Source organism: Martes martes (genome assembly GCF_963455335.1).
Source record: "Martes martes genome assembly, chromosome: 15".
NCBI classification, from domain to species: domain Eukaryota; kingdom Metazoa; phylum Chordata; class Mammalia; order Carnivora; family Mustelidae; genus Martes; species Martes martes.
In genome coordinates this window covers 32,282,985-32,299,577 of record NC_137903.1, presented here as the reverse complement: position 1 = coordinate 32,299,577, position 16,593 = coordinate 32,282,985, and the positions used below count along the sequence as shown (strand labels likewise).

Below are 16,593 nucleotides of genomic sequence, written 5' to 3'. Positions count from 1 at the left end.
CCTCACTTCATGACATCATTGTTCTGTGCATAGTTTGCTTTTTACTTCGTTAGTGGGTGTTTAGTTTTTGGTTTTTTTTTTTTTTTTTTTCAGATTTATTTATTTGAGGGAGACAGAGTGAGCGAACAAACATGAGCTGGGGGAGGGACAGAGGAAGAGGGAGAGAGGGAATCTCAAGCAGACTCCCCGCCTAGTGGGGAGCCCTGTGAGGCCAGTCCCAGGACCCCGAGATCATGACCTGAGCTGAAATCAAGAGTCCGACACCTAACCAACTGAGCCATCCAAGTGCCCCTAGTTATGTTTAATACAGAGATAAACTGCAATTCATTTATATGTTTGAAAAATATATAAAATATAAATATATAACATATATTTATAAGAAGAAATATATATTCATATAATATATAATATAAATATGTATAATATAAAATGTACGTATAAAACATTAAAAAAATAAAAATTTTCTTTTTGAGAGGCAATTGTCTTTGCTCATTTACTATATAGTCAGCTGAAGTATCAGTTAACAATGCCTAGGTCATAGGCTGCATTTCCAAGAGGGCCAGTTAGCATCTCACCTATGGACACACCATAACCCCAGGAAGCAAATTGTTACCAATGTCACAATTCAGCCCAGAGGAGATCCAGTAAAAGGATGTGCTTCATAGATGATCTTGTCCAGAACAACTACTGAAAACATAACTCAAAGTGTATGTGAAAACAAAAGGGGGGGGCACTGTGTGTGACCAGATTATAAATTTACCTGGTTTTGTTTTAAAAATATTTCTATCAAATTTGTTCAGTAATACTTATAAAGGAAACAACAGTCCACTTTCCACCATCCCCATTCCTCCTTCTTACTCCTACTGTGCGCTCCCCAGAAGCAACTACTTAAAACTCTCAGTCATTTCTTACAGTTTTTATTTATAAACTTGTCAATAATAAGCTGATTTCCCCCCTCATTTTATTTAATTAATTTATTTACTTATCTATTTATTTAGAGCATGGGTGGCAGCAGGGGGAGCTGGGCAGAGGACAAGGGGGAGGATCTTAAGCAGACTCCATACTCACGGCGGAGCTGGAGGCATGTCTCAATCTCACCACCCTGAGATCATGACCTGAACCCAGATTGAGGGTCAGACACTTAACCGCAGATCCACCCTCCCTTGTTTTAGATACTGGCATCATCTATTGGAATCCTGCTACGGAAAAGTAGATTTGATTTCCCTGAAGTTCTCAACCACACATACCCACTGCCCCCCACACACATGCAACTCTACTGCTCCAATTAGAATCATTATCTTTATTGCTACTTATAAAGAACTGTGCCACCACATAGCAAATTATGATTTCCCTTCCCTTCTTGCACAGCCTTTCCCCTAGAAGTAATACTAGTAAGAGTTTAAAACACTTGTCCTGTTTTGTTTTCCTTTACTTCTCTATATGAGAATCTGCCATTTTTCTTCTTGGAGATCTGCCTTCTCTTCCTGCCTTCAGCGCTAGTGACTCTCTATGCTGGTAGCATATCTGTAGTCCAGTGAGCGATTTTTTCATAAAATGTTTTGCTTCTTTCCTTTATTAGATCCCTGGTAGGCTAGATTCCACGTCTCTCAATTTTCTTGGTTGCACTCCCACTTTCATGGAGCTTATCTTTTAGAATCTTCCTGAAAAATAAGCATGAAAGCTGAGAATTTAAATTTCTGAATCTCAGCAAATATTTGTCTTCCCCCCTAACATTTGATTGATAGTTTAGCTGGGCATAGAATTCTAACTTAGAAATTATTTTCTTTCAGGATTTTTAAGGTATTTTTCTAATATCCCCTAGCTTTTAATATTTCTGTTGATAAATCAAATGTTACTCTGATTTCTGATGCTTTGTAAATGAGTTGTTCCCTGTCCTGTTTTAGGGAAATGATGTGCTTTGCTGAGGATTATTTTTTAATTTTTTGTGCAGGGCACTTAGTAGAAACTTTAAATCTATAAACTTGTTTGTTTTTAGTTATAGGAACAATTCGTATATTTCTGTCATAATTTTAAGTCCCTTCTCCCTCCTCTCCTTGCCTCCTTCACCCCATCCCATTTTCTTTCTTCTCTTATTTTGAAACCCCTCCTTGACTGGTCCTTTATGCACCTATTGTTTCTACCTCTCATTTACAATCTCTTAGTATTTTTTTCTAGTGTCTGCTAGATTTTCCTCAACATTATCTTTCAGTCACTTAACTGGACTTTTAATTCTTACCACTGTATTTTTCTCCTTTTTCTTTTTTTTGCATAGCTTTTTTTTTTTTTTACTATGTTCAATTAGCCAGCATATAGTACATCATTAGTTTTTGACGTAGTGTTCAATGATCCATTAGTGCGTATAACTCCTACTGCTCATCACCACACGTGCCCTCCTTAATATCCATCACCCCGTTACTCCACCCCCAACCCCTTCCTTCTGTAACCCTCAGTTTGTTTCTCTCTCTGATTTCTTCCCCTTCAGTTTTCCCTCCCTTCCCCTGTAGTCTGTTCCTTATGTTCCACGTACGAGTGAAACCATACGATAATTGTCTTTCTCTGCTTGACTTATTTCACTTAGCGAAATAAGTCAAGCAGAGAAAGACAATTATCATCAAGCAGCGAAAGACATCCACCACTGTATTTTTAATTTTAAAGACCTCTTTCGTTCTCTAGAAGTTTAATAACCACCTATACTTATTTCATTGCTGCACTATCCTTTCTTAACTCTTTGACTATATTAATGTTCAAATTTTCATAAATTGTTGACCACTCCTTAAATGGTCTTGGTCTCTTCCAAGTTACTTAAAAACATTTTTTGTGTGTGTGTTGATATTAGTGTTTTATCTTAGAGATTTTCCTCCACGCGGTACATCTCATACAATCTATTCATACTTAATAAAGTGGTACTATTGTTTCTTAAGCTGATTAATGGGTACAAGGATGTTTGTTTATCATTATTCTTTAGAGTATATTTGTAACATAAAGTATACTTAAAGGACGGTAATGGCCTATATACATATATATATTTCATATATACTCTTAAACATGTGTTTGTTTAAGAAGAGCTATTTGAGGGCACCTGGGTGGCTCAGTGGGTTAAAGCCTCTGCCTTTAGCTCGGGTCATGATCCCAGGGTGCAGGGATCGAGCCCCACTTCAGGCTCTCTGCTCAGCAAGGAGTCTGATTCCCCCCGCCCCTCTCTGCCTGCCTCTCTGCTCACTTGTGATCTCTGTCTGCCAAATAAATAAATAAAATCTTAAAAAAAATAAAAAAATAAGAAGAGCTATTTGAAAACACTTTTAGTTGCTCTTGCAGAGCTTTCGAGCTTACTGAGATTTGTTCTCCAATGACTGGGCTGGCTCATTTCAAAGGGTGACACCCAATATCAGCATCTGTAATATCTGTACATATTTTCTCTTGGGCTGGTCAAGAGAAATAAGGAGTAAATCTGGCTGCTGGCATTTTTAGAACTGAATTGAAAATGAGGCTGGGAAGTGTCTCACAGTTCTTTACGGAGATATTCATTCGTTCCATCACCCTGTTATCAGACCAGACCCGGCCACTCCCACTAGTTGTGCCTGTGCCTTTAGATCGCCTTCATGTGGGAAGGGCAGTCCTGTAGTTTCCTGGGGTGAAATATGGGACATGAGAATTTAACTGTACTATTGGTAAGTTTTCGAAACGACCTTCCCATTTTCAGCACCACTTGAGTACCTGGAGCTTCTAATTCCTGAAACTTTGGGGGTTCTACAGCATAAATTGTCTTGCTTCTGGGTGTCTCTCGTGGGGTTTCGCTTCTGCTGGTCAGCTAAGTCTATTACAGCCCACCCACCCGCAGCCTACCTTCCATTACGTATGAGTGTATGTATATGGGTATTTATTGCTGTCCCCTCAATCTCTCTTTGGTTCTTGTGAATAGGACAATTTCATTCCCTTTTGTCCTTTTTTTTTTGGACTATTTTTTTGTCTGATTTATTCAGGTAAAACTTACAGATAATAAAATTAACCCAATTTCAGTGGCAAACACATATGATCAATAACTATTGCCACAATCACAACACAGAATGTTTCCATAAAAACTCTTTCATGTCCCCTTATAGTTAGTTCCCTTCACCCACCTCCATTTCCTGGTGGCCACTGAGCTGCTTTCCATCACTACAACTCTGCCTTCTCTAGAATGTCACTAAATTGAATCAAACAGCCGGTAGTGTTTGTGTCTGGTTTCTCCATGTTGTTCACTGGGTCAGTAATTTGCCCATTTTATTCCTGAGTAGAAGTCCAATGTGTGATATATTAAAATTTATTTCCCAGCTGATGAATATTTGGATTTTTTTTCCAGTGTTGGGCATTATGAATAAAGCCACTATGAATTTTGCAAGCAAGTTTTTGTGTAGACATTATGTCTTCATTTTCTTGGGGGAAATATCTAGGTGTGGAATTGCTGAATAAGTGTATGTTTAAGTTAATAAGACACTTGGAAACTGTTTTCCAAGGTGGCTGTGCCATTTTGCATTCCCACCAGCCATGTATGAGATATATAACTGATACAACACTACAACAATAGGAAAAGTCGTCTTTTAAGGTGTGATGCATTACTAAAGATAAAAAGGATAGTTTATGAATATATGAGGGTAAAACTAGCAGAATGATATAACTATTTTAAATTTCTATGAACATAAGAACATAGCTCCAGGGACACCTGGGTAGCTCAGTCGGTTAAGCATCTGCCTTCAGCTCAGGTCATGATCCCAGGGTCCTGGGATGGAGTCCTGCAAGGGGCTCCTTGCTCATCAGGAAGCCTACTCCTTCCTCTACCTCTGCCTGCCGCTCCCCTCGTTGTGCTCTCTCTCCCTCTGACAAACAAGTAAATAAAATCTAAAAAAACAAAACAAAACAAAAAAAACAACTTCTGAATACAGAAGCAAAAATTGTCAGAACTAAAAGAAGAGATATGAAATTCATATTCACTATAGGAAATGTCAATGCATCAATCTCAATGAAAGGAAATAGTATGAAAAAACCCCAATGCTATAGAAGTTCTGAATAACGCAGTTAACAATTTCATATTATTGATTTTATAGATTTTTCCATAGGTCCAAGAAGAAATCACCATGAAAATCAGAAAATATTTTTATATGAATGATAAATAAATTTATAAGAAATGCAGTAAAGCTGTGCTTACACAGAAATTTTTAGTCCTAAATTAAAAATTAGAAATACCTAAAAGAGTAAATAGCAGTTAAACCCAAAGCAAGTAGAATTAAGAAAATAAAAAGGCAAAAGCAGAAATTGAGGATCAAAAACAAAGATATTATAGACAAACTATACAAAGTCAAAGGCCAATATTTGAAAACATTAATACAACTGGTAATGTGTAGGCAACAATGATTAGTTAAAGAGAGAGAGACATGAAGGAAACGTCCATTTTCTCCACTTCCTGTCAACACCTGGTATTGTCAATTTTTGTCATTTGGCCATTCTAGTGGCCATTTTAGATACTGTTTTTAATTTCTGCTTCCCTAATGATAAATGATGTTAAGCATTTTTCAATATGCTTATTAGCTTATTTGTGCCTTTCATGGAATTTTGAAAAGGAAAAGAATTAAACATTTATGTAAATATCATCATGTTTACATAAGAAACTCTAACCAATAAGTATCCTAACTTCTAAAATAATGCCATAAAAAGAAATGGACTTTAGAATCAGACAAACCAGAGGTTCAAGTCCTACCTCTGACACTATGCAGATGACTTAGTCCTTATAAAACTTAGCTTTCCATCTGTAAAATGCTTTACGCAAATATTACAAGAAATCCATTTTAAAAGTTGCATTGGAAGGGCCTTGGGTATAAAAGCTAATTTCCTTTGCTGTCTGTCTTTCTACACAAATGCTTCATTTCATGGCTTAAATGATAATACTTGAGTATTAAAGGAAGAAAAAAACCATCACCATCATCACTAACAAAATAAAAATAAATGGAAAACCTAAATTCATAAATGCCCTTGATGGTGAACAGGGCAACTGTAGTATTTAATCGAATTTTCTCAGTTTGGACACAAGAACTTTAAATGCTGCCCAAAGTTTGAACTTATTAAATATTTTCTTCTATTCCTCCCTATTTGCTACCCCACACCCTCTCAAGCTTTTCTTATTATTGACAGAGAATGCCAATATCCCTCATGCTTTAGTTCTTTCTTTTGAAAATACTCTCCTTCCTTCACTTGCATTCATTTAAAAAGACACCTCAAGTACCTTTTCTTCATTGAGACTTTTCTGGGTAACACTTTTTCTGGTCCCTGTGATTGCACAGCACCCTTCCATGTTTCCATTGTGACATTTCCCCCCTTCCTTCCAATGTTAAGTATGTACTGAGCACCTTTGATGGGACAGGTGGTGTTGTAGACCCAGAACATACAGAGACACAAGGTCTCCTCCTTTCCTCCATGGAGCTAACATTCTAATGAAGAAAACAAAAAACAAACACAAACACAAAGAAATAACAGCATTTATTACATAGCAAATGAAACTTAGAAGAGTTCAGAGAAAGCTCTCAGGAAGTGACACTGGAGCGAAGACATCACATTTGAAGATGTGATAGGAAAGCCAGCATCTGAAAAAAAGACAAAAGACAGAAAGAGAGAAAGAGAGAAAGAAAGAAAGAAAGAAAGAAAGGAAGAAAGAAAGAAAGGAAGAAAGGAAGAAAGAAGGAAATCTAAAGTGTAAGGATGATTACTTGAGTTTTCTCATAGGGAGTAGAAAACGTTTGTTCTCTGATCAACCCTCCTGATAATATAGAAGCATATATTAACTTTCTATGTGTAGGCACTAAAGGAAAATTGTTGGCTGCCAGGAAGACTCCATAGAAGATAATTATGAAAATCTTCTCACTCTTGTATGATGTACCAATTAGTCGTTTATTATCAGTATCTTCCCATCACCCTGTTGGTGGCCACACCGTGTTATGAGAACCACGTCTCTTTTTTGAAGGAAGAGAGGGAAAAGATTTATCATTCCATATTTCTCAAAGTTTACACACTATTTTCTTCTGATGATAGTTGATTTATGTCTCATGTCCTAAGAGCAAACTCTCCATTTTGTACCTTTTTTTAATTACAAGCCTGTACTGTTGTCTACTACAATATTTGTGAGCAATATTGTAAGAAAGGAAGTAAAAATAGGAGAATGATATAGTAGATGAATTCACATGCAAGACAGTGTTTTGTGGGATAATACAATTGAGTTGACAAATCATCAAGCTTCTCTGTATATGTGATTCAGAAGATAAGAATGCTGTGATCATAAGGCATGTATATTTGGGGAAAAGTTCTACACATACAAATATCTAATGAGTTGGCAAAAAATGAAAGAATTATTGTTTTTCCATTGGTTATTATTCCAAATAGAATTTACAAATGTATCCCTAGAATAGAGATGCTTTTAGAAAAACAAATTTAAAAAAAAAGTAAAACAAATTCCATAAACTTTATTACATCTATTTCCTTGCAGAAGGATTTAATTTGTCATCTGTAAAATGTACATAATAACACTGTGTTGCCCTGAGGATTAGAAACAATGTATGTGACATACCTGGCAAGCTTGGTACAAAGAGTAGTGCTTCAACAAATAGTTGGTATTTTATTTTGTTTTAATGTTTTCATTATTCTATGTTTTTTTTTTAAGAACATAAATGGTAAGTGTGATAAAGCAGTCATAAACCAAGTTGTAACATTCACTTAAATATTAGTTTCAGGGGCGCCTGAGTGACTCAGTGGGTTAAAGCTGCTGCCTTCCGCTCGGGTCATGATCCCAGGTCCTGGGATCGAGCCCCGCAACGGTCTCTCTGCTCAGCAGGGAGCCTGCTTCCTCCTCACTCTCTGCCTGCCTCTCTGCCTACTTGTGATCTCTGTCTGTCAAATAAATAAATAAAATCTTAAAAAAATATATTAGTTTCAGTTAGACTATATTCAGAGACAATTTTGTATCTCATTTTCCAATACACTCCAGAATCTTCCATGGGAGAATGTGAATTTCAAAAATGTACGTGTATAGGACAATTTAACAGTTGCTTCAGTTCACCCCATTGCTCAACGGCACTTGGCCCTGAGAAAGGGAAGTGGAGAAGCAAAGAATTCTCAACCTCGTTATTTTTGTTTCTTATTAGCAACTACATGATAAGATTTGACAAATCACCATTCATGAAAACCCTCATCATTAGACATCATGTGATCAAGCTCATCAACAGAATGCAGCCAACTGTATTTCATGAATGAGTCTGAGATGGCAGAAGAGCAGAAAGATATTTGATTGTATCCTTAGCCATTTATCTGTAAACTTCATCTTGATATTTTTTTTATTTCCTTGTAGGTTCCTTTTGCCATAAAAATGACACCAGGTGCCTCTCAAATTCTTGCCAAAACAATTCTACATGCAACGATTATTCAAAAGACGACGATTGCCATTGTTCAGACGCAGCCATTAATTTGGACAAAGACTGCGACAGCAAGAGAGACCCATGCTTCCCCAATCCCTGTCAAGGAAATGCCACGTGTGTGAACATCCCGGGAGAAAGGAGCTTCCTCTGCAAATGTCTGCCTGGTTTTAGTGGGACAACCTGTGAAACTGCCATTGTTTCCTGTGGCACAGACGCCTGCCAGCACGGAGGTGTTTGCCACCAGGACGCTGTTCGCTCTGTCTGCATCTGTCCTGATGGATATGCTGGAAGGTTCTGTGAAAACGATCTTGATGAGTGCGCTTCCAGCCCTTGCCACAATGGGGCCGTGTGCCAGGACGCAGTCAACGGCTATTCCTGCTTCTGTGTCCCAGGTTATCAAGGCAGGCACTGTGACCTGGAAGTGGACGAATGTGTCTCGGATCCCTGTAAGAATGAAGCTACGTGCCTCAATGAGATAGGAAGATACACTTGTATTTGTCCCCAAGACTATTCTGGTAAGTCTCATCACATTTGAGGACCAGAAGGGGTAGTTAGCTTTCCCTTCTTTTAATATGACAGAAGCAGAGGTGACTTTTTAGGTCTCATCCAATTGCTTATGAAAATGGTCTTGGCGGGAATTAATCACTAGATAGAAAGCTCCCTAAACCATGAAAATTCCCAGAGCCTAAATATCTGCCAACTGTCACTGTTGTTTTAAATGGAGCCCTTCCATTATTTAATTCTCAGATTCAGCCTAGAGTTAGTGGGCTCTATGGGGCCTTGCTTTCCAGGTCAGGGCCCTTCAAGTCTCTTCATGAGAAGATGCCTTTTGTGCTAGCTGAAGTGTGCCAGGAACGCCCACGCCTGCCCCTGCAGCCTGCCGGGAAGGCAGGCCATGGGATGGACAGACGTTAGTGGGTTCTAGAGTGCAAGCAACAGAGGAGTGACAGCAAGTGATGGAGCATGGTCAATAAAATAAACCACCATTTTATTAATAAGGAGGGCACTTTTCTAAAATAAAGAAGTCACTTCTTTAATTTCTTGGAAATAGCAAATAGTCGTACCTCCTGTCTATTCACAAAGTTCCTGTTGACGTGGTATTTGAGCACAGAGTAACAGGCTGACCATTCATTCACTAAAAGGGTATGTGCCATTTACTATCCTCGTGCTCCGTGTCTACACTCCCCACCCTCCTGAACCAGTTACCCAGTCAGGTCATTTCTTCACGGTGACCATCCTTCTCGCCCTGTTTTACTCTTTGGATTCTTTTTTTTTTTTTTTTAAAGATTTTATTTATTTATTTGAAGACAGAGATCACAAGTAGGCAGAGAGGCAGGCAGAGAGAGCAGGAAGCAGGCTCCCCGCTGAGCAGAGAGCCCGATGTGGGGCTCGATCCCAGGACCCTGGGATCATGACCCGAGCCGAAGACAGAGGCTTCAACCCACTGAGCCACCCAGGCGCCCCAACTCTTTGGATTCTTTACAGTAAGGGGGCAACTCATGTCGTCTATGCTTTCTCACATTCATTATTCTAACCTGCTCATAGCTTTCCTGTGCTTCCTGACTCACATCTGGGTGACATTATTTACATTTTAATGCCACTTTTCCCTGATCTCTTGTTACTTTTGTAACCTCCTGCGGTATCTGACTTTCAACTTACCTTCTTCTCTGAACCCCTTCACACTTACTTCTCTGTCTTGTCATTCTTTCCCTGAGGATGTTAAGCAATATATTTGGAAAGTACTTCTCTTCAAAATTTATACCAGAATCCTCCAATGTCATCTTGTTAATATTACACATTCTGGAAATGTCACTTTTATAAAATAGCTATATCCCTAGTTGCTCTGACATGAAATTTGCTCCCTTTCCCTCAATCCTTACCTACAACCAAGCCTCAAAGTCTCTCTGGACATCCAAGATGTCTTCCAAATTGAGCTCCTCCATTTTTTTTATCAGTGCCTTGGCTCATGTCCTCCTCATCTTGTGTATACTTATTATACAACCTCCCATACTCTACCTCCAGCCTCTACCTTCTTCAAGGTATTCTGAACAATGCCTCTGAAATAATCCTTCTAAAGTAGATCTGACTGTGCCATTGCTTCTGAAGAAGCTTGAGAGCTGCCCACCACACAGAATAATTTTAACATCTCATTGAAAACCCTTCGCAATTTGTCCCTTACATATTATCTCTACAACCTCTTCCACCAGGGTATTCCCTTTCCCTGAATTGTCTTCATTTTTTACTCAAGTGGTTTCCCTCCCTCTGGGATGTCCTTCTTCAAGTCAATGTCTACTCTGTGAAGTTCTGTACTTGCAGAACTTTGTTCACCTCTCGCCTAACTCGAGAAACATTTCTGATTTACTGTCTGCTGAAATAATACTTCTAAGCTGCTACAGTAATTATTACTTCTGTAGCAGTTTGTGCCTCTATTAAAGAACTCTGTCCTATTCTTCAGATATCTGTGTTTTTGTCTCTTCCCACTGAAGTATTACTTCCAAAAGGGCAGATGTCTTATATGTATTCTTTAATTCATCAACATTTGGGGGTATTTATTATATGTCAGCATTTGTATTAAGACATACATTTGTATTAAGACACCTTAGGAATAGTTCTTAAGGTTCCCAGTGAATAATGGCTGCTTAATAAACTGTTTCTGAATTGTTCTAACTGCCTAAATTCTTATGTATACTTACTATACACGATATTTTTCTGGACACCCTTTGTGGTAATGAAACTGAGGTAAATAGATATCAGAGTTTGCCTTCTCTACGCATCTGTTATGACGATAGAATGATGTATTAAGTGGAAATTCTTTTATTATTGATTGCCTTCAACTACCAATATTAAACTAAAACTTACGAGGAACAATGGAGGGGTTTATGAAACAGTACTTATACATGAAATTTTCTTATTCAGGTGCCAAATCATCATGTTCATTGTTTAAAATTGAGTTACAGCAATTCAATTTCAGTTTTTAAAATTTTTGATTAAAAATAAGAGATACATTTTTGTGGTGCTGGGGTTGCTTTTGTTTATAATGGACACATTTAACAACTGCTTTGGTTTATTAAGATAGTATCTTCTATTTCCTGCTGCTAATACAATATTGTGAATGGTGACTAAAAGAAACAGACATGACATCAGAGAAATATCTCAGCCATTTTAGCTACAGTGTTCTGAAATAGTCTTGTAATTGCAAAACACAGCTTGAAAAAGGATGTTTTACAACGTATGTGGGTTTTTTTTTTTTACATTTCAATTAATTAGATCATAATGAATCCTTTCAGTGGTATAAATTTAGGCATAAAAGATGTCAAGGGTATATTCCAAATGTAGTAAAGTACCTCCATTATAACACTTCACTCTACAATGAATTAACTTATACTGTGGATATATCATATCCCAGCTGGACCCAATGAAAATCAATGCCTTTTTCTCACCATAACATTAGCTCAAAGCCCACAGTGAGGACACTTCCCTTGCTCAAACCCTGATATAATAGAGTTGTTCCCTATTTGACTATGTTCTTCTATTGTTTTCTAAGAAATCAGCTAAATTTTATTATTTTAGCTCTGCTGACATAACTATAACTTGCTTACAGACAGAGTTTAAATGACACTCATCAGGCAGTAAGAATCATGTCTGTTATGAGCTAGTTAGGCTTATTCGGACACAAAGGTGCAATTTTAGGCTTGATCACCAGTCTCCACAAGTCAAACAGCCCACATTCTGGGAGCTCATCAGTGGTTCCCAGCCCTGACTAAACATCAGCCGTCACCCAGAGAGATCTGAAACAGAAGTGCTCAGACCCCACCTTCAGAGAGTCAAATTTAATTGACGATTCTAATGTATAGCTAGGGCTGGGAGCCAGAAATCAGATTTATGTGAACTTAATTTAGAAACTTCCCTTGAAATATCCCATCATGTAGCCCCACAAGGAGGCTTGCTCACCTCAGTGCCATCCCCTGGCTACCAGTATTTGTGGCAATTAATGAGAAACTCAATGAAGGTCTATAGGACCAGGGTAAAAGCCAGAGCTGGGAAGGGAAGAAAAAGAATTAGTAATCAGCATGGATGCATACTCTGGCTCAACCTAGACCTCCCAATGAATCCTGGAAGCTATCACAATAACCTAGCTGCTGTGTGGTACATCCAAATTTAGAGACTCATAAAGAACCTGGCTTCCAGGGAAAAGCCTGTGCTCCTCAGAGCTGCAAAGTAAGAAAACGTAATAAATTTTAAAAGACAGAGAGGTAGGAGAGGAAAAAGAGCCATAGCACACGGAGAGAGGGTTCACACTGCGGGAATCCTACTCTGTGCGCTCCACTGTGCTTCCTAAGTGGTGATTCATGAACTACAGAAATAGGCTTAGAGAGAGCTACTAAAGATGTTGGTGAGAATATGCCAGGCATAAGCAAAAACTCCAATTTAAGCTGAAAGTAAACAGCTGCAAACTTTTTTAATGAAAAGAATATTAGCCTTGAGCATGTGACTGCTTTTAGTTCAAGTTTATGCAATACATCATTCTTTCACTGAGGTCTTTCTTAAAACGAGCAGATTGATGAATGAACATTTTTCACGTTAAGATGCCGCAATATGAGAAAAACGGGGCCACAAGAGGGCAGGGAAAGGGCAATCAGATGCATGATGAAGCAAAACACTGCAGGAAAATATCTTATTTCCTCCATTATAAAATAGGTTTTTGGCATAAAAACAATCTTGTGGAAAATAAGGGGAAAAAACCCCACTTCATCAAATTTACTTACTGATTATAAGACGCATCTTTATTCCAGAAATGAAATCATCTGAAAAAAATTCATTTTACATTCAAGAAACTGTGTTAGTATAGGGAGACTAGTAAGAAGACTAGTTAGCACACGGAGACTAGTTAGTTAGAAACTCACTGCAATAGCAGGAGTAAGACATTAGAATGTGACCTGAAAGGCTGACTGCAGGGATGAAGGGGAAGGTAGGTGTAGGGTTCACTAAGAAGATGATTCACTTACCATTTACTAAAGCCAGAATATTCCCAAACTTATCATACCCATGAAAAACTTGAAATCTCTAATACGAAAAATAAGAATGCATTAAAAGTTCAATTCTCATTTCCAACTTAATAAACTTATCTCTATTGGTGGTTCTCAAAGTTTAGCATGCATCAGACTCACCCAGAGAGCTTATTAAAATACAGTTTCTGATTTAGTAGATTTGTGGCAGGGTTTATGCATTTATAACAAGTTCCCATGTGATACTGATGCTGACGTTGCTGGGGTGGGAACCACAGTTTGAGAAACCACTGATGTAGACAATGATGTAGATTTTCATGTGACAGCACAAAGTAGTGTGTGTGTGTAGTTATTTATTGACAGTAACACTTCTGGATAAATGATACAAACAAGAACAATTATCTGTTGAATTCATTCAGTTGTTAATTTTGTCAATACACACACACTTACGTATGTATATACATTTTAGTAGGCATCATTATAGATTCTGCAAATATAAGAATAAAGAAAGTGATGAAAAAGTCCTCTTACATTCTAGAGGGACGAGATAGACGTGTATAAAGTAAGTAATAAATAAAATAATTAGTGGGTTAAGGGGTGATAAATATAGTGGAGAAAAGTAAAAGTAAAACAAAAAGGGGGAATTAGGAATTGAACTTTAAGTTAAATGACTAGGGAAGGGCTTATTAAGAAAGTAACACATGAATAAAGTTCTATAGAGGAAAGGAAGGGAGTCAGGCAAATGTGTTGTGAAATAGCATTCAAAACAGGAACATTCAGTGCATATTTAATGCATTCAATGCAAAGGCCCTGAGGTCAAGAGTACCGGAATGTCTGAGAAGCAGCAAAGAAGCTGATGTGACTAGAGTGGAGTAAACAAGGAGAAGGAGACATAATCGACTACTGAGCCTGGTGGGCCATTGTAAGGACTTTGGCTCTTCCTCTTCATAAGACGGGAAGTTGTTGGATAGTTTTGAGCAGAGGACTGAAATGATTTGACTTATATTTTAAGAAAATCACTCTCCTTGTTATGTTGAGGATATACTGAAGTAGGTGGTTAAGGTAGAACTAGGTGTCCAAAAATACAGTAATCTAAGTCAGTGGACTATTATTAAGTGGGAAAAAGCAAAGAAAAGTATCAAGTTTTAACAACACCTTTTTCCTCTTTTAAAATTTAAGATAAGAATTAACACAGAGGATCATGGATCATGCAAACAAAATGTGAGCACACCTTTACTGACCTGCTCTCTATTGCCCTCTGGTGGGAAGTCCAGATAATGCAGGACAGGTCTAGCCTTCAGAACAGTTCCAGCAACAGTGTGGTTCCGTACCGGTTTCTATCAACTGCATTGTCACACAGTCTTTCACATGCACAACTGAAACTTACTCTACCTTTCTGCATTACATGGTTACTCATTTATAATTTCTTATCAGACCTTCTTCCATTAATAATTTTGTATGTTCTTTTCTGTGCCTTCTCCAATCGTCCTCATCCATTCTGATGAATAAGACCAACAGGTATGATGTCACTAACTCTGATGTTGCTGTTACAGCGGCACTTATCAAAAGCATAATTTGAATTTCAGCCAATTTGGAGATTTGAATGAGGCTTATGTTCCATCTTTTCTAGATTTATTTTTGATCAACTAAATCACTTTTCTAATATCATTTTTCTATGACAAATCATATAGATAATTTAATGGTCATGAACATAACCTGGGGAAATGAAAGTATTATATATTATAAAATCCAAGCTTATTTCATGAGAAAAATTGTTATTATCATTATGATTACCATTATTACTGGAAGTTTTTTACTGATTACTGATTTACTGATTACTGATTGAAGTTTTTCCATAAACTTAATACATAAGTTAATACAAAGTTAATACATAAATGATTTGATAAACTTAAATCAACTTATTGGGAATAATTAATTGTCTGTATTTGTATAAGGATATACAATATGTAGGACACGAATTCAAAGAACATTTAAATATTGTTTCTGTTAACATCAACCAAAATACTTCACATTACACACACCATCCAATATATATGCTCATAACTAATATCTTTCACACCCAAAAGGCAAATAATGTGTACAAGCCAGAAAAGAGTATTTGAATTTCCCAGGTAGTATCTTCATGTCATCAAAGGAAAACGACTATTTTTCTATGAGCTCTTAGTTATGAAGTTGATCACTTTTTTTAGTGTCATATAACAAACCTAAACACTTGTTCAGGCTTTTGCTCAGAATGAGAGCCATGTGAAATACTTCTATGAAGAAATGAAGTTGCTGGCTTTTGCCAAATGTTTGTTGAATGAGAGAACAAAATATCATATATTACACACTCAGCAAATATGTATGACAGACTTGCATGGCACTGGACACTGTGCCAGACCTTGGAGACATAAAGATGACTAAGACAAAATTTATCCTTGACAAATGCTCACAGTTTATTCTGGGAGGAGGCGTGCAAACAAAACTCACAGTCTCTCGCTGGACAGAATGCCGAAGAAACACAGAGAAAGGAGCCCATGACACTGCTTAGGGTCAGGAAGATCTTCAGAGAACAAGCGGCCTGTGAGCAGAGCAAAAATGCGCTTCTTTCAGGATGCTGAACTGAAACTCATGTCTTCTGGCAACATTTATTATTACTATTATTGTACGAGTAATAATGAGCTGAAGAGCAAGGGGGGAGGGACTACAGAGGCTCTAGAAAGGGGCAAACATGGGGCACCTGGGTGGCTCAGTGGGTTAAGTCTCTGCCTTCAGCTCAGGTCACGGTCCTGGGGTCCTGGGATCGAGCCCCGCATCGGGCTCTCTGCTCGGTGGGGAGTCTGCTTCCCCCGCTGTCTCTGCCTGCCTCTCTGCCTACTTGTGATCTCTCTATCTCTGTCAAATTAAAAAAAAAAAATATCTTAAAAAAAAAAAAAGAAAGGGGCAAACGGCTCTTCTGCCATCTTTGCTTTGACACCTGTTTTGTGGTGTAGCTAATAGTTGTGAATGGCAATTTGCGCCATTTTAAACTCCCTGTCTGAGTACTTCTCTGACTTCCTGGCTACCAGTAGGATGTGTGTGCAGGTCTGAGTGAGGAGGGGAAGAGCTAAAAAATACGCAGTACTATTAAGTATGGGTGAAATGGAGAGACTGTG

General features: G+C 37.9%; 1 protein-coding gene across 3 annotated transcripts in view; it reads left to right on the top strand.

The window, feature by feature from the left end:
* The window catches only part of CRB1 (crumbs cell polarity complex component 1), a gene marked incomplete at both ends in the record, with an annotated part of 205,899 nt that overhangs the window by 55,965 nt on the left and 133,341 nt on the right, over positions 1 to 16,593 (top strand). For all 3 annotated transcript variants that reach the window (XM_080824427.1, XM_080824426.1, XM_080824428.1), the window contains one exon: positions 8,366 to 8,947. In XM_080824427.1, coding sequence (XP_080680553.1) covers positions 8,366 to 8,947 — 582 coding nt within the window. The remainder of the gene's footprint in view (positions 1 to 8,365; positions 8,948 to 16,593) is intronic.